Source organism: Phyllostomus hastatus, unplaced genomic scaffold (genome assembly GCF_019186645.2).
Source record: "Phyllostomus hastatus isolate PE091 unplaced genomic scaffold, TTU_PhHast_1.1 phas_contig_34, whole genome shotgun sequence".
Taxonomy (NCBI): domain Eukaryota; kingdom Metazoa; phylum Chordata; class Mammalia; order Chiroptera; family Phyllostomidae; genus Phyllostomus; species Phyllostomus hastatus.
In genome coordinates, this window is record NW_025333857.1 from 30,957,169 (window position 1) to 30,981,698 (window position 24,530).

Here is a 24,530-nt window from a genome sequence, read left to right on the forward strand (position 1 = left end):
GAGTAGAGGGAGATGCTGGGGAACTCTGAGGGATGGCAGATGGGGGCCTGGAGCACTCTGTTTCTGGCTTCAGACTGTGACGGCCCAATTGGGATTTTCTCAGATCTGTCCTCTTTAGGACTTTGCAGATGCTGACAACAATTACTTTGTGCCACTTTTCTTTGAGAAGCAACAATAAGAAGTTGAGTTTTGGATTCTGACAGACCAGGTTTTCCCAACCTCAACACTACTGACATTTGGGGGTTGGTAATTTTGGTGGGGGAGGCTGTCCTGTGCATGATAGGATTGGTTATAGAACCCCTGGTCTCTACCACTAGATGCCAGCAACATCTTCCCAAGTTATGACAACCAAACATACTTCAGGGTAGTGCCAAACATCCTGGGGCGGGAGAGGGTTGGGCACAACTTCCCCAGTTGAGAACCAGTGATAGAGAACTAACTATGAGAAATTATTTTGTGGTCACAAGAAAACTTTGAGAGTATTCCAGCTTCTGGAGTTTCTTGGGAAATAGATTTTTGATAGGCAAAGGACAAACTAAGGGAAAAAGTGAGAGAGGGTGGTACCTGAATGCATTTAACTCCTCTGTCTTCCTTCCTCTCCTTTGTGCCTCTGTTAGTCCTCTAGGAGGAGAGAGGTAGAATGTAGGTAAGGAGAAACCTGGCTGAACTGGAGAAGCTAGAGTCGCAAAGCCCACTGCCTGCAGACTGAACTGGGGGAGCCTGAGGCTCTTAGAACTTGAAGCAATCCTGGTATTTCAATTCAGGCATCAGCAGTTTACTGTGAACAGCAGAGAAGATGGTTTTTGGAGGCAAACAGGCATTTGCCAGGGCCCTTGGCAAAATTGCAATGTAGGCAAAGTTGTTTTTGCTATCACCTCTCTTTCTGAACACCACCCCTCCCTTCGCACATCCTGTGTCACTTTCTTTGCCCTCCAGGCACACTGTTGCCTGGCACTGCCCGCTGGCTGCTCAAAGTCTGCCTCATTCAGCCAGAGCCATCTGATTCATTACCTGCCCCTATTTTAACTCTCCTTCCCTGAGTGCTGATTTCAGCTCTTTTGGGGGTTAAGATTAAAGATTCAAATACTTCACACTAAGGGGAGAAGAGTCAGTAGGTTTAACCTATGCAGGGGATGTTCTGACTCTTCTAAGCTTGCTACTCCTCTTTAAAAAGAAATTTTGAAACAACGGGCTTTTCTATGGTTTATTTAGTTTTCCTGAAATGAGCACCGAGGTTGTCTAATTTCTAGCCACAATCTCCCTACTCAGCAATCATAACCTCTGAATTCCATAAACCAGAGCCTTAACTTTGAAAGGTGCTCCACACATGGTGAGCTGTGCCTTTCCCATAAGAAAAGATCCAAACTCCTTAGTCTGGCACCCAAAGCCTTTTACAATCTACCTTTCTAACTTCGTCTCCATTCATTCACTCAAATATGGGAAAAGGTGCACACAGACCTGGCCCCCACCTTCCAAAAATGCGTATATGATGACGTCTGTCTGGAAAAAGTCCAGCCATTGTTAATATAATGAGAATGGTTTGCCGACATCGATAGTACCTGGCAGCCAAGGAGAGTGGACTGGAATGCACATGTGTGAACAATGATGACTCCACTGAACTAGTCAGTAGGGGTGGTAGATGCCATTGAGTGAGTGTGTGGCCATTGCATTCAAAATGACTGAGCAAGTAGAGCAACAAATCTATATCAAATTTTGTGTTAAGCTTGAACATTCCTCTGCAGAAACTACTCGGATGATTCAGAAGGCTACAGCTATGGGCAACTGGTGATTGGCAACTTCATCACAACAATGCACCCACTCATGCATCATGTCTCATGCAGAGTTTTTTTGCAAAACATCAAATCACCCAGGTGACTCAGCCCCTGTATAGCCCAGATTTTGTGGCCTGTGACTTCTGCCTTTTCCCAAAACTAAAATCGCCTTTGAAAGGGAAGAGATTTTAGACTGTTGATGAGATTCAGGAAAAATACAACGGGCAGCTGATGGCAATTGGGAGAACTGTGTGTGGTCCTAAGGCGCCTCTTTTGAAGGAGACTGAGGCATCATTGTTCTAGGTACAATACTTCTTGTATCTTGTATCTTCTTCCATAAATGTCTGTATTTTTCCAGAGGCTGGATACCTCCTGGATAGATCTCATAGTCCTATGAGGAACACACATAAGAAACCAGACAAAAACAATATGGTGCCACATGTTAACCCAGGGTAGGTATAGGAGGCTTGGAAGCATCTTGTAGAAGGGATTAACCCCTCACTGCCTGATCTAGCAGAAAGTCTCATTTCCCTGCTGTCTCCCTTTGCCTACACCTGGCACACCTTATCATCCCTCTCTAGCTTTGGACTTGATGGTCTGTCTAGAATGCTCTCTCATGATGTGTCTGAAAAATGTTTTGTATCTTTTGTGATCCAGCTTAGCTGTTACCTCCAGGAGCATTTCTCTGACTGTACTTTGTCTTCTCTTGCTTTTATTTGCTTCATTACATTCCTCTCATCATCCCCCACCACCCGCCAGCCACACACAAACAAAAATATGTTCTTTCCTTTGAGCTGAATCCTTATACATTACCCCTAAGGAAATATGTATCATGCTGATTTCCAATGATTTGTTTACTTGTTAATCTTCCCCATGAGACTTTTCCCAAAGCCAGGGCAATAACACATGTCTCTCTTTAATCCCCAGCTCCTAGCACAGTACCTGGCACACATACGTGCTCTGTTGATGTCACTGAGTGAACAAACCCATTCAAACTAGAATCTGGAAAATGTGATAACAGAGCAATTGCTTTATTCCTTGTTATATGAAAATGTGAGACATATCAAATATACAAGAGTTCATAAAACACATGTCCACTGTAAAATGAAAACACATATAACCACAAACCAGGTCAAGAAATAGCCTCTTCTGTTCTCAGCTCATCAGTGCATGTCATGTCCTAGAATTGAGTGCGTAACTAAGATGAAGACCCAAAATTCTGTGTCTGACCTGAAGTCATTGTGGTCTTCTGCCCAGCACACCCTTATCTTGAACCTAAGGCCTGATATTCTAGATACCAAATAGTTGGCTGAAAGCCAAGCAATTCAGCCACACATCACTTGGCAGACAAGGTCTTTTCAGACCTTGTGCAGAAAGCTATTTGCTCCACTGGACAGTGTTTTGTAGAAGATCTTGGGCACCTTAGTTCCCTCTCCAAACTGAAGCTGCGGTTTGAAGCCTTATTCAGACTCTGTCACATTTGAGACAAGACAATTATTATGTGAATCCTGCTGGGATGGTCTGCTAACAGTTAGCCTGTATTGAGATCAATCTAGTTTTTGGTGGCTGTTAGTACAGATGGGTTAAAGTCTCACCACGTTATCAGAAAGGATGTACTCTGCTCTGCTTTGAGTGAAATCAGCCATCTGCCTCACAGCGTTTGGTCAGAACACTGTGCCTTTGGAAAGGCTGTAGTTACAGCATGCATGGCCACCTCTTCCAGTGTGCACAGCGCGGTGTGGGCAGGGCTCTCAGCTTGGGTCTCATCTGGTCCCACCGCTGGGCTCCCACAGCTCTCTCTCTTCCTCAGCTGCCGCAGCAACCAAGGCCTTTCCCTCTCTTGCTCTTTCCTTCTCTCCTTCTTTTCCTTTCTCTATTTTTTATAGCTGAACAAGTGATTTCTGCACATAGACTAGAAGGATGACTTGTTTAATGAGTATTTCTTGAACCTAATTTGACTAAATTGCAGGGAGTTATCAGTTCTAGGATTTCCTTTGAATTCACCTCTCTCTCTCTCTCCTCTCTCTCACTCTCTCTGAAGCATGAATCCATGATCATTACATTTAACTTACTCCAAATTTTAAATTCCTTTATAAGTGTAATTCCTTTTCACTCTTTCTACTGAAAAAGTTTTAATTCCCTTTTATACATAGTCATTGACATATTTTTTGATTGTGCAAAACAGGTATCAACCTCACTTTCTTTTTATTCCTTACTTGAAGGGGTTTAACTTAAGCACCAAATATTTTCTGACCACAGACTACATGCCAGACACAGTTAGAGATGCTGAGGCTACAGCAGGGAACATGCAGATGTGGCCCTGCTCTCGTGGAGCCACCATTCCAAGGCATTTTTATATACCCTGAGCTGTCCAATAGGGTAACTAACCACTAGCAACATGCAGCTATTTAAATCAGTTAAAATTAAGCAAAATTAAAAATTCACTTTCTCATTCACACTGGCCATATTTCTAAGGCTCACTAGCTGCATGTGGCTAGAAGCTATAAAATCAGACAGAGCAGATCTAGACCAATTCCATCATCACAGAAGATTCTGTTGGACAGGGCTATTCTGGAAGTATCTACCAGGCCTACTAACATTCTGGGAATTTAAGAAATCCCTTGAGCAATACTATTAGATGATTTATTATGATACCAGATTATGATTCCTTTGTGTACCAACTCCCTCTTTGAAAACACGAAGATTACATCTAGTGCACCTGGAGCTAATAAGTTTATTTTTATTTTGGGGACCTTGTTTTTATTTACAAGATGGTTAAATCTATGAAGTAGGGTAGCATTTTGAAATGCTCATTTATTCCTGTTTGTCTTTCAAGAGGGTATCGGCTTTCTACCACCTTAGTGGGATGGGTGTTCAAAATAGAAATAAGTGGAATTATAATAAAAAGTAAAGTTGATTTTCTGGCAGAATTTGCATTTATGGTCTCGGAGCTATACCCACTCCTAAAGCAGAGTGGTTTCCTTAGACACCAATTCAACAACAGACATCTTCACCTTTGATCTGCTTTATATGAAGGGGCAGAATAACACTTTTTCTAAAAAAAATAATTGCACAAAGCAGTATCATCTTATGTATTTGGATAAAATGTCAAACAGGAAATTGATTCCATCCTGAACCTCTGGTTTCACATATTCCTCAATGGAAGTAAGGGGAGGGTAGCCAGTGCAACAGCACGGCTGGATGGTGCAGATGAGGGGATAGTGAACTACATAGAGCCCATGGGCCAAATCTGCCATGCCTCCTATTTTGGTGAATAAAGTTTTATTGAAACACAACCACACTCATTAGTTTACTTATTGTCATTTTGGGGAATTACAGTAGAGACTGTATGGCTGCCAATGCCACCTGACACTTCACGGAAGAAGGTGGTTGATCCTCACCAAGGTGATAAACTCTGAAAACAAGGACAGTGGCTACACATCTTCCTGTTTCCTCATAGGGCCTGCTTGGTGCAGTGGAGGGAGAATCTTGTTAATACAGATGACTAGATCAACCGTCTGCTTTATACAGGCATACTTCGTTTTATTGAGCTTCACTTTATTGTGCTTCACAGATGTTGACTTTTTTTACAACTTGAAGGAAGACCTTCCACCACCAAAAGATTATGACTCACTTTATTGCGAGACTCGCTTTTACTGTGGTGGTCTGGCACTGAACCTGCAATATCTCCAAGGTATGCCTGTATATGATCTGGGTGCCCCATGGCCTCCTACCCTGCACTGCAAGGAAGGTCTCTGAGCTTCCAGCGCACGTGAGGTCAGGTTGTATCTCAGAAGCCTGAGTGACTGTCTTAGGCTGGGTTCTTCTAGGAGTGACCCTTAGCAAAGGGTCAAGTGAAAGTGATTTGTTAAGGCAGTGCTCAGAAGAGAAAATGGGTAGAAAGTGGAGGAAGTGGACTGGGTGAAATTCCAGGTTTGAGACTTAGTCTGATCCCACAGGGCTTTCTGGAGTATGAATTGCACCTCACACTCAGGAAGCTATTCTGCAGTCCTGAAGGTAGTAGTTTTTCCCACTTAAGCAAGAGATAAGGAACAAGGCTTTTATATGCTGTCCACCATTTCCTTCCCAACAGGCGTCATCAGAGTACAGATTTCTAAGAGGTACAAAAACTCTTAGGCATGTGAGGCTCTCTGGGTAGTGAAGAGTCTCTAGCTGCTCAAGGGCAATTGTATGAAGTTCACAGCTAACAGCCCTTAGCAACAGAGCACACAGAAGCTGGAGGATGGGTGCACAACTTTGGTAAAGGGTGATGAGAGAGGATCTGAGAGGCACACTAATGGAATCAGCAATGTGCCAGGCTGGATGTCTTCTTCACTAATGTTTACATGTGATTTGGGTAATATGCTATTTTGAATTATCCATGTCATTTTTATGATATGGGTCCTTCACTGTACAGTGGAATCTTCCTTTTATTTTGCCTCATCATTTTCCTTCAAAAGAAAATTATTTTGGTATAGGAAAAATGCCATTTTTGTTCAGTCTCTCTTTTTATGATTACAAAGATAACATTTAAAAAGTCTCTTTAAGACTATATTATTTATGCTGTAACATCTCTTGGTGGAAATAAATCCCGTAAATTCTCTTCTTGCCTTGTAGAATGGTATTTCTTTTATTTGACTTGAGTCTACCACTTTCACACTTCAGAGGATTCTTGGCTCAAGTTTACTGGGATTTGGGGATCCATTTCATGTTCACTTTATCCACAGAGAATCACTTTGGAAGCCCATGGACTTCAGGCATGGTTGCTTTCCTCTTGCATCTGGAAGAGCTCTAATCTGCCTGATCTCTCCTCAGACTGCATCTTTTCACTAATTCCCCTGATTAGTTTGGCTGCTCTGCTCCAGCTCAATGTATTTGTTTTCTTTGAGGGACACTGATCAGTATTATACTTGGTGACCTAGGCACGGATACACACCACAGTTTCGCATTAGCCCCTTCTGTTTTGTTTTTAAAATGCTATTTTAGATGTTTTCTAACATATTTTTTTTGTTTTTAAAGTTTTATTTATTTATTTTTAGAGGGAAGGGAAGGGAGGGAAAGAAACATAATATGTGGTTGCCTCTTGTGTGCCCCCTACTGGGGACCTGGCCCACAATCCAGGCATGTGCCCTGACTGGAAATCGAAGCAGCACCCCTTTGGTTGGCAGGCCAGCACTCAATCCATTGAGCCACACCAGCAAGGGCATGTTTTCTAGTATCTTTTTGGGTTGAGTTACACACCATGAAGCTGTTTCCAGTATTCAGTTTACAGTGATTACCTTTCCTTACCTGTAGTTGATTATATCTATAGTATCTAAGTAGAGTATGAAGTATTATTGTTTTTTTAAAGTCCTCACCTGAGCATATGTTTATTGACTTGAGAGAGAGAGAGAGAGAGATGTCAGAGAGAAACATCAATCAGTCACCTCCCATATGTACCCCAACCAGGGATCTAGGTATGTGTCCTGACCAGGAATCAAACCTGCAACTTTTTTGGCTCCAATGAACTGAGCCACCCAACAAGTGTTGGAGTATTATTGTTTTTCAATGACTAATTTTATCTTAACATGCTCATAGTAAACATTATTTCTACTTTTCTGCTGGCACACACATGAAACCTTTCTGAAGTCTCTCACTGTTGGCTTAGTGCTCAGAATTGCCATAAACTTTACTTTCTTCTCTGAATCTCACAGACTCCCATTTTTAGATCATTTTTGCATATGCTGAAGAGGACAAGTGCCAACATAGTTTTTATGGCAATCATGCTGATTTGCTTCTATGGAGGGATGCACATTTGTTAGACCTTTTTTGTCCAGTGCTCTTCATAGGTGGCAAAATAATTCCAACAACTTGATGGGAAGTCAACTTTTCTCTGCCAAGTACAACTTTTTGGGAAGTGGTTTGGTGCTCCTTTGAGAAGGTTTTGAGAATTTTAAGTAGGTACCTTTTGTTGATGCCTTATTTTCCATAGGGTTATGTAAGATTTACTAGGGGTATTTGTTCTAGAGTAGAAAAAGCATGGGTTCTGGAGTCATGCAAACCTAGGATGTACCAAAAGCACTCTGCTAATGGCAGAGTTACAAGGAGGCTGAAAATAGTCAGGATGGACCAAGCACTAAATTTAATTATAGGCCAGAAGGTGAAGGGATTAGCCAAAGAATGTATATGTATAACCCATGGGCACAGACAACAGTGTGGTGATAGACAGAGGGAAGAGGGAGTGGGGGCTGAGAGGAAGGCAGCAAAGGAGGAGGGGAAATGGGGACATCTGCAATAGTGTCAATAATAAAAATAAAGAAAAAAGATATGAGCAAGTCTAGAAAAGGTTAGAGAAAAATGGAATATCCCAAGCTGATCATAAGAGCTCATTCTTCTGAAAGGTGATGAGTGATGCTTCTCTGGACCCACAGGCCACTGCTGATTGCAAAAGGAAAGCCACTTCTGAGATAGAGGCTTCCCCAGCCATCTGGTTGTTCTGCACCACTACACAAAGTCTAGAGTTCCACCCTTTTAGGGTACAGAACAGTCTGTCCCCGGTACAGTCTTGGAAACCTGAGCAAAGGCTACTCTAGACTGCCTGCAAGACCTAGATATCATTAGCCTCATCTGGTCTCTTACACTGCTAGGGTTCCAGCCTTCATCTACCTCATCTGCCTCAGAACTCTGGAAAACTTATTCCCACACCACTTCCTTTATCTATCATCCTTTATTCCTGCAATGCAAGCAGTTCTGGTCAACTACCCTCCCTGATGCTACTTGCCCTCACACGGTGCTGGGCTTTCTGCCCACTGAATTTTCCCATCATTTCTCCCTTTCCTCCCTTTTTCCAGAGCCTTCTCACACTCACTTATAATTGGACACAAACTCCACTGCTTTCTCCTACTTACATAAGCTCACTTTCATAGTTTCTTGCATTAACCAAAACCCATTTTGCAGGAAGACACCACCTCCCTGTAACCTTCCTAGATAAAAATTGTACATTCTTGTACATCTACCATTGTGGTTCCTATAAATAATGTTTACATTCTCACTGATACTCTCTACCTCTTCCAAATCAGTGCTTTTCCTTCTTGTGCAAAGAGCCCTTTCTCTTCTAGTTTCAGGTCATCTTGGTCAGAATCTTCTTATCAATATCTGTATTGATAAACACAGAAGAACCTATCTTCGAGATGCTTGACCTCAATTCCAACATATCCGAGAATCCATTCTCATAGCCACCTCTGGACCTTATCATTAACCTAAAAATTTCCACCTTTTAATTCTGAATGGCAATTTACCATTCTCTGACCACATTGTCTTATCATCACTATCTGTAGGATTTTTAGTTCTCAGTGCACTTGGTGCTCAGGCTAGACCTCCAGTCCTTTGCTCAGTTTTCCCCCTAGGTACTTACCAACAATATACCTTTACTTCCTTCTCCCTTCATCTTAGATCTCATAAGGCATACCTGTAAGATTACTTGCAAACATCTTCAAAAAGTTCAGTCCCCTTTCTTTCTGCCATACTGACACTGCAATGCTTCTCTCTTAGATTAGTTCAAATATTTGTTTTTCCTGATATGGACTGCTGAATCTTGACAGAAAACAGACAACCTAATGATGCAAATCAGTGGCCCTAAGCAATTCTTTGACAGTACTGAGTCAGCGACTTCCCTGAGTAGTGATTACAAAACTTTAGAGTAGCTCTCCTTATCTAAGGTTTCACTTTCTGAGGTTTTAGTTGTCTGTGGTCAATGGCATCTCAAAAAAATTAAATGAAAAATTCCAGAAATGAACAATTCATAAGTAGTGAATTGAGCTCTGTACTAAGTAGCATGATGAAATTTTGCACCATTCTACTCTGTCCCACCCAGGATGTGAATTATCCGTTTGTCCACTGTGTCCATGCTATATACCTTCCCCACCATTGGTCACTTAGTAGTCCTCTCAGTTATCACAGTGCTTGTGTTCAAGTACCCCCATAGTAGACTAATGCTACTATGTCACAATCCCTACGTCATTCATCTCACTTCATATCATCACATAGGCACTGTATCACCTCACATCATCACAAGATGGGTGAGTACAGTACAATAAGATTTAGAGAGAGAGGGAGAAAAGAGAGAGAGGAGAGAGAGACCATTCACAGAACTTTTATTACAGTTATAATTGTTCTATTTTATTATTAGTCATTATTAATCTCTTACTGTTCCTAATTTATAAATTAAACTTTATCATAGGTACGTATGTCTAGGAAAAAACATAGTGTATATAAGGATTCAATACTATTCCCAGTTTCAGGCATTCACTGGGGGGGTCTTGGGAAAGCATCCCCCACAGAGGAGTGACTACTGACCCATCTTCTCAAAGCCCCACTTCATCAACACCCCCGCATACACGTACAACGTTTCTCTCCCTCTTCCTTAGTAAATGCTTTACCTTGATACTCCTCTACTCTTAAATCACTGTAATTGGCTTTTACAGTCACCACTGAAGTTATTATTCTCTAGCTAAAGTCACCAGTGACACTCCAAAGGTCGAATTGAATGGACTCTTCTAAACATTTACCCATGTGGACTCTTATCTTATATTTGACACTACTGACTCCTCCACTCCCAGTGTTGTACTCTGGACTTCTCTTTTTTCTCTACTTACCTCCCCTGGCAAGCCTACCCCCTTCCATAGCTTTAACTCATAGTTATATTCTTGATCCTCAAATCTATATCTCTAGTCCAGCTCTTTCTACTTAGCTTCAGAGCTTTATACACAAAAGAGCCTTCTTCATGGTGTTCCTGGCATTCCCAAAGGGACCTCAAAATCAATCCAACTGCAACTGAATCTCCTACCCAACCCCCCATCCTTCCTCTTTCCTGGTTCTCTATATCAGTAAGTGATACCACCTTTTAGACTAAGCCAGAAACCTTGCAGTGACCTTCAACTCTGCCATCTTAAATCCTTATCCACTTTGCCCCCACCACCTTCTGCACCATCTGACTTCTGTCCAGGTCCTTCTGATTTTACCTCCCTAAAGTCTCCTGTAGATCACTGCCTCTACCCATACTGCTATTGCACTAGTTAATGTCTTCTCACCTCCCATCTCAACTCCTTTTATGGACCCTTACAGTTTTGCTAAAACATACCACGTTATGGAACTACCCAAGCATGGAGTATAAGTTCTCCAAAGTCTAGGCTCTTGTCTCTCTCTTTAGACCTATCTGCCCTGCTTCCTGCTTTCTGCCTTTCACCTACAGTCAGCCATATTCAATTACCTGCTGTGCCTGGAACTTGCCATGCTAACTCTCAGTTTGAAATGCCATTGTTCTCCTTCATACCCCTCTTCTCCTTTCTGCCTAGCACATGTCTGCTCATATTTCAGGGCTCAGCTCAACCTTCTCATTCTTTGCAAGGTTTCATCTATCGTGTCCCTAGTCTCACCCCAGAAGTACTGACTACTTTCATTTTTGGGCTCCATCTCCACCTAATACTGTCAACATCGGGTCGACTCTCCTGGACTATAAACTCCTTGAAGACAGCATCTCTGTCACGTTCATCTCTGTATCTCTGGGTTCAGCTCACAGTAGGAAGAAAATAAATACCTACTGAATGAAGAATAAACAAATTAAAAATGGAGGCCATCCTGTGAACAAAGGCAAAATGAATATTATGATAGTGAAACAAATGTTGATCACAGTGGCATACAGAATCATTACCAAGGCCTGTCTGCAGATGGCTCTGCCATTTGTGAAGCCACCAAGTCTCATCTGCATTAGTAAACAAGTCAGGTAGGTATTCCTTAGAATATAAGCTGACTTTCAGGGACAGAAGATGGGGGTGGTGCCTCATATTGGCTTGCTTCCTTAGCAATTTGTGAAAACAAAACCCAGCAAAACAATTCACCCCTTTCCCAAAGTTGGCACTGTCTCAAGTTTTTCTCTTCCAAAATACTTTCTCTGGCCAGGCAACACTCCCCACGCGATAGCTGTTAGGCATTAGTGTGCTCTGAATCCTTTAGAGAAGGTCAGTCCTGAATACCAAACAGATGCAGAGCCCTGGAGTCTCACAACTGAAGTGCATAACAATAGCCATCTTCTTTGTTTGTGCTGTTCTAAGTTTCATCACAAACTGGCATATTTTAGACATGGGCCTTGAGTTATTCCAATTTCCACACCTGAAGTGAGGAACAGATAATGTGAGACAGAAAAATAATGCAGGAGAGGGTTTTAGCTTTATATGCTCATACACCCTCCTTGTTTTCCAACAAAAACAACTCTTTAAATCCAGTCAACCTCATGGAGACAGCAAGGGTACAACAGAGTGAGGATTTTTTTTTTAATAGCAAAACTTTTGTACTAATTAATGAAGTAGAGCAGAACCAAACCAAAACAACTAAAAAAACCCTCACTCCAGATTACCTATTTTTTTTTTTTTCAGATGGAAAGCCCTAGGCAGCAAGAGAGAAGAAAAAAATTGACCCATGCATTAAGTAGATTGGCTAGTTAATTTAGTGCAAGTGGAAACAGCCAAATAATATGAAGTTGTTATGGTAGAAAGTAGTGCTTTCACATTACTACCCAAACTTGTAAAAATACTCAGAGAGGCAGAAAGAAGGACTAAATTTAGACCCTGATTTAATGCATTCAAGAGCATGATTCATCTTCCCCTTGTCCTGGTATGGCCTAGGAATCATACCACATGCAACACACGAGTACCCTGTAAATAAAGAGTAGTCTGTAAATAAAGAGCCATTCATTCAGAGGCTCAAGGAGGCCAGGGACACCCCATTTTTTTTCCGCCAGCAAGGATATACTTCCAGGTACCCCACACATCGAAACAGAACCAGGTGTCTCAGCTGGCGAAAGGCCATCAAATTTTAGCTTTGTCCCGGCCTTGGCATGAATGTGCTGGAAATTTATTTTGCTGCTCTCTTCTCTGAGTGGCTTTTTCCCCCTCAGGCTCCAGTCGGATCCTGAGCAGCTCTCACTTTAATGAGATGCCCAAACGAATGTCATCATTTGGTAGCAATGCACTGAGCAACCTGCAGTCCGAGTTGCCTCACAGAGACCCACAGGTTGGGACTGGAGAGTTAGTATGTTATACAATAAACACCTGAGATAATTATGAGCCATTGAAAAAAACAAAACAAAATGAAAACCAACCAACCAACCAGGAACAGCAAGGTCAATTCCCAGGAGTTCATCAGATGCTGGACAAAGTGTCCAGACAGAGCCGACCCGGCTGTCCCTGCTGCAGTTTCACTATCTGCTGCTTCCAACCAGGTGTCTGCACTCACTTCTGCTCCCACGACCAGAGCAAATATTTCAGCCTGTGTGCCTAATTGAGATTAAAGCCAGACTATCGTTTGTGTTAACTCAATGTGGGTTAGAGGTTAAAAACACCTGTCATTTTGTGAGTATACAGTGACTCTAGTTTTTTTCTTTGTCTTTTAATCTGGAAGCACATTTGGAAAGTAACCTTATGAGTCTTATTCTAGCTTTTTTGGCCTTACTGATAGTCTCTGGGTTTAGGACAAATTACAAACATAAAATGTATATTAAAAAAATCTGTTGTTCAGTATCATTGCCTCCCAATGTGAGGGCATTAGAGCTGTCCCCCCTTCTGTGGTGTAAGACAGATGTTAAAAACCCAACCCTAGGACCCCATATATCCACAGACATTCATCCCAATCAGGGAAGATTATTTCTGAAAATATGAAATGGGTTCAGCAATTTTGCAGTTAAAAACAAAAAGATATAGAGCGCGTGCATTACGTCAGGAATGAGTTGCTCTGCAGCGTGTGTGAATGAGCAGCACTTGGAGCAGCCCACAGGGCACGTCACAGCACGGGCTTGGTAGACCCTGGGCAGGTGTGGGTCCAGGCAGATATGAGAGCCCATCAGCCTGAACACATGCTTCACAAATCAACCTGGCCACAGCACAGAAAAGAGGCAAGACACTGCAGGGCAGCACAAAGATTTGTACCTTTCTCAAACAGCTTGGTACTTGGGTCTCCTGGGCAGCTCTGAATGACCAGGTGGGGCAGTTACCCAATCCCACTTGGGCCCACCCAGTGCCATTGCATGAAAATCAAAACATTTAGAGAATAGGAATAGTCAATGACCTTGGCCAAATGTGACGGCATATTTGGGGGCATCCTTCTATAACCATTTGAGAAAGGACAAATATTCTTTAGCACTCCAGGCAGAAAACTGGCTGATTTAGCTTAGAACAGTGGCTACCACTGTAGCCAATTTCAGAACATCCAAAAGGAAGTGGTTGGGGAAGGTGTCATGAAGGTTGCATCCAAGGCTGGGTCAGTTACATACTGGGATGGGGTAGAACATTATTCTCGCACACGTAGAGCACCGCAGATCTAGTTACCAATGTGGGAAATCTGTTTTCATACTTCACTCACACAAAACAACTCTCTTCTTTCTCTAGGGGGTTTTCAAGTTCTAAACTACAATCAGCCCTTCTTTTAAAATAACAATAATAGATCCTTTTATTCAGCTGGATGGTGGTGTTTGTTGCACTAGGCTGGGTTCATAGTACAACATCAATAAATGGCCACTTGTAGAGGGACAGACAGAATCCCATTCATAAAACACACCTACGCCTTCCTCTTTCTCCCAACCCAAATGTTATATCATTAAAACACCCATGGGCACTTAATCTAATTTTGGGGAAAAAAATTAGAAAAGGCAAAATAATGTAAGTGGTAAAGCAATTTCTTGGGGGAAAATAGTACATTTAGTTTCTGAGGAGAATGATTGTTGGTAGGCGTTTTAAGTGTCGTTTTGTCTCAAGGAACCATTTGAAAGGAGGATTCCAAAAGAGCATCCCCCGTCCCTGCAAAGCTGTCTTGGTGAAGGCTGTACATTGTCAACCAAAGATATTTCATCTGGGAGAGGGAGTTAAAATTCTTCCTCAGTGAGTTGGCTAAGTCTTGTGAAATGAATATTTGTTCCAATTAGGTGTTCCAAAAAGCCTGCTTGCCTCAGATAACTCATTCTGGGAAGGAACGGATATTTGTTCAAAATTCACCATGGAAGGGAAAATGACGTAGTGGTAAGTTCTGTTTCCAGTGGACACGTGCTCTTCCTAGGCCTGCGACTCACAGTCCGGTGCTCTGTCCTTACCTGTCTGGTCTCAGTCCTACCTGGGACTGGTGGGGACGGAAGAGGGGGCTGACTAGTCTCTGCTCCCGCTCTTAATAAGCTGTACTACCTGGTTATGTAACCCTAATCCATGTCCACAGTCCAGGGCTCGGATGGCTGGCCTGTCAGCAAAAAATGTCTGAAAAACGTTAATTCAACAGTGTTGGAGGGATGTTATTTCTAGAGCTGAAGTCCTCAGGGAAAATGAGAAATAGTTGCTCTTGGGATTCAACTCCTCCATGCTGAAAGATATTTCTTTTCTGATGCTTTCTTCCCAAACAACTTCCCAATGCCTGGTATGCCCTGACATTTGGTCCAAATAAAATTCTGGAACTGATTCCTAGGATACAACTATCTTCACACTCTATGCAACAAGAGTGTTTATTACAGAAAATCAGTATCTATTGGGGCTTGAAACATTAGGGGCCTGCTACTGCTCTTGCTCACTCCCTACACTGAATCACTTCATTATATAGATACTATTTTATTTTTGGCATTTACAGCAAGCAACTCAGTTTATAACCTAAGGCATTTTCCGTACTTTCAGGCAATGAATACTAGCTTCTTTTGAGTCTCAAAAGCACATAATTTAAGACAGTAGGAAACAGAGCTGGAGAATAGTTTCCAGTGCAAGGAAAACACCATGCAGATGTTGGCCCTCACTCTTGAATTCTGATGGTGAAATTGAGAATTGTTTATTTGTTCTGAAGTCAAACCCAAGGAATTTATTTTTTACAGACTGGGGTAGGGGTGGGGCATAGTGATGTAATATATTACTAATATTGAAATAGTCAACACATGGCCCTAAGGGTTTAAATCCCTAAAGAATTTCAATCTTGTTGAAGGGTTTATTTCTTGATCAAATTTGGCATACCAGATGTTGATCTGTGTCACAGAAAAGACGTACCTGAGGAAACACCAGAGGACTGCTTTGCTATTGAAATTGCATATTCACTTTCTGTAATTGTTTTTTGTTCCTTCAAGATAACAAGCTAGGAATTGGTCCTCTATCTTGAGCCATTTATTGAGAACAAACAAATGAACTTGGAAAAGACATGACCCAATTGAAGTTAAATACCTGACTTTGGTGTATGAGAATCATAAACTTGCTTACGGTCTATCTGGTCCGCAAACACTTCCCCATAAATCATCCAATAGGGCATGTAGAAGATGTTCTTGGCCAATTTCCATGATGGCTCCTCATTGGGAAAGAGAATGGCTTGCCTGGCAACCCCAAAACTCATCAGCACCACCAGCATAATGATGACAAAGTACATCATGTCTATCATCTGGAAGGGTAGGAAGAGGGAGAAACAAAAGAAAATTCACATGATTGAGTGTCCCAATGACAATGACTTTGATGGAAACCTCTGAAGGAGGTTCGTGTTTGATAATGCTCATAAGGGATGTTTAGATAGGGAGCTGTGTCCCATAAGAGGATGCCTGGTCTATTGAAACCAATGTCCATGTAATCTTAGTAACTCAAAAATCATTTTAAAAAACCTCAAACATATGCCCAATGGAACCCCTTCAGTTCCATTGTCGTCTGTGGTCCCTGATCAAGACAAGACCTGGGAGTCAAATATTGTAAATACAGGAGTTTGGGTATCTATACAAATTTAGTACTAGCTTTTTCTCTGTTCCTGGGGGAGGCAAATTCCCTTCTTGGGTCTCTTTCCTCTTAGAAAAATTGGAATTGGGATAGTTTAACTATTTCAAGAACTATTGCAATGCCATAAATACTCTAAGTTCTGAAAAGCTAATGAGAAGGTGGAAAGCTCAAGAAAATAATCATTTGTAAACACGGCTCGGACAACAAACATCCAACATATGTCATGTTACCCTCGTGGCCTGGCTCATTGTGAGGTGTTCTACAACAAGCCAGTTTCATGGAGAGCCACTTTTTCTGCACTTTTTTCTCCTGCAGCATATCCTATCAGTTGTGAAGGGTGTTTGTTCTCGTAGGCATTAGAATCAGGTAGCCCCCTCCTGTGCTTACTGTTGAAAGGTTGGATTTTCATTCAGACATGTTTACAAAATTCTCTTGCCTGTAGTCAAGTACAACATCTTTTCTTGTGCCTCTTTTTTTTTTTTTTGCTCGTTTTCATGACCCATGTTATTTGGAATTTGTTTCTTATATGACATATTACTTTCTTTTTATCACCAAAATAGATAAGGATGTAATAACTATTATTTTACCTCATCAGAATCCATTGCTTCTTCTTTTATATACCATTCCCATCCATTTTGGACACAGAAGTAGGTATCTTTTCCTGGCAAGGGTGATCATGGTACCTCACCCTCTGGCAACAGCAGTGATAGGAGATAAGTATGTTATGCAAGAATCCAATGAGGACCTCTCCTTGGATACTTTTCAACTGAAGCTGGGAAAGAGATACTCTCTTTATCTCTCTGTAATGATGCTAATTCAGAGTGTGAGGCTACATGCCCCAATACTGATCAGAGTGAATGAAGCAGATATTGGAGAGAGAGAGAGAGAGAGCATGTCCTGACAGCGTTTGACAGCCTGACTGCAGTAGCCATTAAGGCCAGATGCATCATGCCCAGGTATAAATCAGTGCATCCCTCCTGGGCTTAAGCTAGTTGGAGATTAGTTTCTCTCCTTTGTATCAAACTTTCTAATACAGAAGAGTATCTCTTGGATACCAAACTTCCTGAAGGAATGTTCATCCACAAAGAAAGACCATTGATAATCTTATCAATGATAATAAAGACTTTCAATGGAATACATTACAAGGTGCCTGTTATTGGAATTTAAATATTTCAGTCTTCCTGTTTGCATTAGGATACTGGGGGCTCAGTATATTTTAAGTCAGTTTATTAACTCTCAAAGTAACTTCAAAATCCACCTCTCAAGGATTGTATGACTTTGAAATGAAATAAGAATCTCTCAAAATTTGACATTAAATTCATATTTGTTCACTCTCCTTAAAATATATACACTAGTTAATTAGTTATCTCTTTCACAAGTTAGTGTCCTCAAACTCTCATGATGAGCAAACCAGCTGCATTGAAACAGTTTTATGGGAAACACGGATCAGCTTCTCATCTCTGCTTTCTTTTTTATTTTGTAAAATTCTTTCATTATTTATTTACAAAAAGTTCTACCAATGAAGGAACACTAATGGATTTTTCATGTTATATTTATTTAGCTTGACTAAAAGGTGGTTGGGGAGAGGAAGGTGTGTACTCAGGAGATTTAGGGGCTAGTCTGACCCAAGAAAATTCAGCCAGTAAATACAGCAACTGTTCTAATTTCTCAGGACAGTTTTCATTCAGATTGTGACATTTGTCCGAAGGGTCAAAACAATCAAGGAGAAGAAACATTCTTCCCAAACACTCAATTTCATATATTTCAAAGACGTCTGCTTCTATTCAAATACCAAAATCTGATGGAGTGGAGTGCAGAAACAGAACATTATTAGTGAGGACTGGGGCTGGCTACATATGCTTTTAAAGCTAAATTGTCCAGCTGGTTCATTATTAAGACACCTGATTCTGTCTGATTCTTATAAAAATTCTTCATTGTGTTTTAGAGAGGAGTGCATATACTGTAGTGGTTAAGCATGTGCTCTCAGGTATCAGCTACCTGAGATTTTTCACCTTGGCCCTATTAGTAAAAAAACCTAGGTGGTTTTAGTCATATGTTTGGTTTTTTTTTTTCATTTTTGAAGTGGTAATAACAACAGTAATAATGCATATTATTTTGTAAGGATTAAACGACATAAAATATGAAATGCTTGATGTGGGTAGTTTTCAGTAAATGTTAATATATTATTGCCATGGGGGTTGGAAGAAGGGCAGGCTGTGGAGTCAAATAGATAGGAGTTTGAATCCTGCCTTTGTCCCTTGCCCAGTTTCAGTTTATTCTATCATTAAATGAAGACACTAAAACCTATTTCATGGGGTTGTAATGATGATGTCTGACATGGTGTTTGGCACATTATAAATGATAGCTATTGTTATTGTTGTTCTTATTCTGCCATATATAAGTGAGCTGTGCATAGGCTTAGAGAATGTCACTGAGAAGTGGTACCCTGGATTTATTTATTTATTATTAATTTTTTAAATATTTATTTATTTATTTTTAGAGAGGGAAGGGAGGGAGAAAGGGAGAGAGAGAGAAACATCAATGTACGGTTGCTGGGGGCCGTGGCCTGCAACCCAGGCATGTGCCCTGACTGGGAATCGAACCTGCAACACTTTGGTTCACAGCCCGAGCTCAATCCACTGAGCTACCCCAGCCAGGGCTGGATTTAAAGATCAACTGGAATCACACTTGATCAGTATTGTATTCAGGCATCTTAACAGCTGTCTGCCCCTAGACTACAGGACACAGTTACTTGCCAGTTTTCAGTACTGAACAGGCACTCTCTAATGTTGAGGGACTTTGAGTGCCATCACATCTGGGCATATTTTGTTGGGCTTCCAGCCTGGCAATCCATCTGCCTTCCTGATAAATTCTATAGGCATATATTTTACCTACCTTCTGCATCAGTGACTCAGTCATTGAACTAATTATCTTAACAACTCCAGTGAGAACAAAGCCTCCAAATACAGTCATTTTCTACTTATTCTTGACTGATAAGTAAAGTCATTCATAAGTTAGAAGGCAGAGTAAATGTAGTACATCTCTCTTGCTCACTGCAGAGTAAGGTTTAATTCTAATAAAAACTGGGGATAATTACACCATCATTAAAATGATAGGTGTGAATTTTAAAATAATCTTGCTGCTTTAGTTTGCCTTTAGTAATTTCAACTATTTAAATGCTGCCCAATCTTTTAAAAATAATATATTTGTATGGGTCTTTTAAGGTTTTATTTATTGAAATAAAATAAGGTAACAGTCAATTAGAATGAAACAGCCAATCAGATTATATAATCACTTAATGCAGTGGTTCTCAACACAGGGCAATTTTACACCCCCTACCCGCACCTGGGCACATAGGGCACTATCTGGAGACATTTTTATTTTGTGTGTGTTTGTGTGTGTGTATGTGTACATGCTACTGGCATCTAGTAGGTAGATGCTGATGCTAAGCATCCTACAATGCACAGGATAGCCACCCAGAACAAGAAAATCCATTGAACAATAGATTCCAAAGTATCCGCAGTGTCAAGATTGAGAAAACTTGGCCTAATTTTGCAGCTGTTACAGTTCTTCACTTTCACTGGGTCCATGTAAGAATCCATTTGAGAATCTCATGGAAGCTTCTCCTCCCTGTTCAGAAAATTCATATACCCACACATTTTTATATATAACCTGGCTGGAGGATTTTACAGATCCTGTCTTTTAAATGTCTTCCATAGACTCTAAGTTGAGACTCTCTGCTTTTAGACATAGGAATTTTCACCACAACTGCAAATTTATTATTAAAGTCCAAAGAAGACTGTATTGTAGGCAGTATAAGAGAGTAAGATGTTTTGTTTTTTTTCCTAATCCAAAGTCCTCATTTGAACTAGGAGTTGGTTTTGGGATTCAGTCTAACTCAAGCTTGTTTAATTTAAGTTTTTCCTCTCTAGAATAAGTTTGGGATATTTTCCCTAAATAATACTGGCATTATAAATAGCAAGCTTTTGTACAAAAGCATTAGGAATAGAGCAGAATAATTATGCTCACCAATTTCTCCTCTTATCATTGCATTTTAACAAACATGATATAAACATAATAAGAGATATAATTTATCAACCACCAGCTATAAGCCAGACACTACTGGCTATTTAACGTGTCATTTCTTATCATCACAACATCCTTACAAGATATGCATTTATTGGGATTACTTAAGAAATGAATAAACTGAGTTTCAAAGAAGTTAAATGAATTGCTAAAGGTCCCATAATCTATCATTTTGGATTCAAGTTCTCCCTCTCTTTGCACAAATTTGTCAGTGCTTTTGTAGGCCGAGTCTTGGTTCTTCAAGATTCATTTTAGTAGAGTCACACACACTCACACACTAGTAATAAATACTGATTTGTTGACTGAAAGGTAGGCAGCAATAACATATATAGTAAAACTTGAGGGAGAATGATAAAGAACATCTACTGATAAATTATTGGTTTCAAATGGAAGTGGCATAGAAGTTATTAACAAAGCGGTTTTTCAATAAGAGGTGTTTGCCATTGTAGGATGGATGACTTGGTTTTCCCACAAATGTCTGATAAAGGTGAAGTAGAGGATACACTCGTAAAAGTGGAAGAAAACTGATTTAAAAAGGACAGCCCAGACTCTGATTCCTCCTCTCGTGAGTTTGGGGATGAGCCAATTCAGATGGGCACTGCCAGGTCCACGCTAGTGCTGTCTCCTAGGGCTCGGTCCTCGTGGAGGAAGTCTGGACACCAGTGTCGTCCAGGAGCATTGGAACAGGTCCACAGCCATGTTGGGGAAGCATATTAGTTTGCCACGGGGGATTCCTTTTTAAAGAATAGGATAAGTAGGGCATCATCCTGGAACCTAGTTTTAAACAGACATCTTTTTCTTGTAGTAAAACAAAACACATGATATATTGATAGAACTTAATTCAAGTACAACCTAATAACTGAATTCAAATAAACTATGTTTTTCTTCCCTTTGTGTAGAGAAAGGCATTTTCCTAGCATTTCATTTAAAAAAAAAACCATGTTAAAAATCTGTTAAATATTTGGAGTGGTGACTTCTCCAAGATCCAGCAAAAATATAACCTCCATGTGGAACCTTCCCTGACCTACTTTCTCTTTGCTGTGTTCCTGTGGTACTTTATATACACGTCTATTACTGCACTCTCATGCTGTATGGTAATCATTTCTCTTTCTCTCATCTCTAGTCTATGGAATGAGCACCTTTATATACCCAACTCCTAGTCCAGTGCTTGGCACAAAGTATATGATCTTTATATATATTTTTAGTATGAAAATGGATGAGTGATGGCTAACTGTCCAGTTATATAGAGGTAGTCAAACTTCAGAACATTCAAAAGGAATTAAAAAATAAAACACCCCCAGGGCCCTCTCAGTTAGACCTTGATGGCAGCCTCAAACCATTTATTTCCCTCTTCCTATTGTTTCCATTCCTCCTCTAAGAACTTGTCACATGACATCGGAGAACCCTGCTTACCATTTTTCCAATCATCATTACGTAAGGGCCCAAGTACTTGTTCACGCCGAAGATGTCTAATAGACGGATGTACCAATAAATGATGTTCACACAATAGATGACCCTCCCATCGCTCCTGAAGGGCTGGTCTTGGAGACGAAGGATCATCCCAACGGAGAACAGAAGGATGGCTATGAGGTCTGTGACGTTCCAGTACTCCTGCAGCCACACCTTCACTTTCTGCAGTAACTTCCCTGGCTCTGACATCAGAATCTAAAAGGCAGGAAAGAGTGGGGGTTAGTTAGGATTTCCATCTATATTCTTAGCCAAGTTGGAAAGTGCTTGGTCTGTTAGCTGACATGGACAGCTTGTCTTGTCTGTCTGTGTCTACTTGAGTACTTGCATGCTCTAAATGTACAACTGAGCAAAACTTGGCCATCCAGATGCAAGTATTCCACAGGCAGATGTAAGTAGTAAGTTTGACCTTTTAGGTTGCCTTACAATTCTAAGACACAAATAAGGGCTTCCCTATAAAATTATTGATTCCTAATACCCTGTAAGTCTCTGCAATCCTCCCCCATCTCAGTAAACAGCACCACATATTGAGTTACCCAGACCACTAACTTGGGAGGACTCCTTTATTCTTCTCTTTCACATCCAGATACTCTGCAGCAATATGTCCTATCCCCTCTATTTCTAAATACAACCGGATCCAACCACTTCTCACCACCTCCACTGCTGCTACTCTGTTCTAAGCCCCATCGCATCTCCCAGGTGATGGCAATGAACTCTTCACTGGTACCCCTGCTGCTATTGTTGCCCGCTCTGGCCCCACCCAATCCCAGAGCAGCGTGCAGAGTCCTTAAAACTTAAGCCACACTCTGGGGGGTGAGTGCACAGTTGTATATGTAGGTAAAAACTCATCAAGCTGTATGTACCCTTATGAGTTGTGTATTTCCTTACAAGTAAATTATAACTTAATTAAAAAAAAAGAGTGACTTGAGAGATATATGAACAAGAACAATAAAAACCAAAGCAAGTTATGGTAATTGAATGCATCAATCTTCTAATAGCTTTCATTACAAATAGAGAAAGATCCAAACTCCTTATCGTGGCTTCATCTGATGTCCCACCATACTCTCTCCATTCCCCTGCCCCTGAAGCCACGGAGGTCTGCCTGCTCATAAGCTTGACAAATCCATCCTATGCTCAGGACATCTGCACTTGTTCCTTCCGTTGGGCCTTTTTTTTTCCCTCCCAGGTTTTTACATGTTTGGCTTCTTCTCATACTCAGGGTCTCCATTCACATTTCTCCTTTTTAGAAAGGTTTTCCTTGAATACCCGGCATGCAGCAGTCTCCGCAGCACAGGTCACTCTCTAATTTGTTTCCTTGTTTTATCTTTAGGAGATTTTTGTCTCTATATGAAATTAACTTCCGTGTGCTTGCATTGTATGTGTGTGTCTGTCTATCTATCTATCTTGTATCTCTGTATCTCTGTATCTCTGTATCTATCTATCTATCTATCTATCATCTCCCTCCGCTAGACTGTAAACTAGGAGGGCAGGCCCTGTTCCCCAGAGCCTGTCACATAATACTCAATAAATATTTGTTGACTGGCTGATTGTTGTATAGACATCTTACAGCAATTCTCCAGGCCCTTAACTGCTGGGCGGGCTCTGACTCACCTTACTCTATAGGTGCCTTTTTGCTCACACATGCTGTGTGAAACGCAGTTACACAGCAGAAGTTACCACCCACAAGGTACCGCAGCCTTCCCCAGGACACGAGGAGCCAGGGAAGCCACCCTCGGTGGCTATGCAGCAGGGCTCCTTGCATGAATCATTTGCATTTATCCCCAAGACTTCCCTCTCTTGGAGCTGTGACCCATCCTTTTCCCAACTCAGGACCTCTCAAAAGAAAGAGAAAAGACTGGGCACATGTTCTAATGTGCGGCTATGTGTTTGCATTGGCATACCAACCTTCAGGCTTACTTTGGCCTGAAACAATATGGAAGGGAGGTCTTAGTAAGTCAGGACTAGGGCGTGGCTGGCTAAGCAAGGTATCAGGAGATGCCTGGTAGCCTCTTTCCTAAGCCAGGGCTCTTTAGCCCTTAGCACACATTAGACTCATCTAGAGGGCCGGTAAACCACAGAAGGCTGAGCCCCACCGCCAGAGTTTCTGCTTCAGCTTGTCTGCTGTAGGCTTGAGGATTTACATTTCTAGCAAATTCCCAGGTCGTGCTGGTAATCACAAAGTGAGAACCACTGCCCCATCCGTCAGGGATTCCTGTAGCAGCTGGGGCCCTGATGGCTTCTCCCCACCAGCTCCATCCCAGCTAGGCAGAAATCTGTGTGTGCACATCGGGCGTGGGGGATGCAGCCAGGACTGAGCCCCTTAGAGGTTCTCTAAACCCTTGCCCACGCTCTCCTAAAACTGTTAAACACGGAGGTTTAAAGTATAATTTTTTCAATAGTGAAAATATGCTTGTGAAATCTCAACATACAAGAAGAGTTAAATGCTAATGGACTGGAGTGA

At 41.3% G+C, this 24,530-nt stretch overlaps 1 protein-coding gene across 9 annotated transcripts in view; it reads right to left on the minus strand.

Moving 5' to 3' along the window:
- TRPM3 (transient receptor potential cation channel subfamily M member 3) overlaps window positions 1–24,530 on the minus strand; it is a 504,806-nt gene that overhangs the window by 48,521 nt on the left and 431,755 nt on the right. For all 9 annotated transcript variants that reach the window (XM_045840204.1, XM_045840203.1, XM_045840200.1 and 6 more), the window contains 2 exons: window positions 22,016–22,267; window positions 16,019–16,193 (listed from right to left, as the gene is read on the minus strand). In XM_045840204.1, coding sequence (XP_045696160.1) covers window positions 16,019–16,193; window positions 22,016–22,267 — 427 coding nt within the window. The remainder of the gene's footprint in view (window positions 1–16,018; window positions 16,194–22,015; window positions 22,268–24,530) is intronic.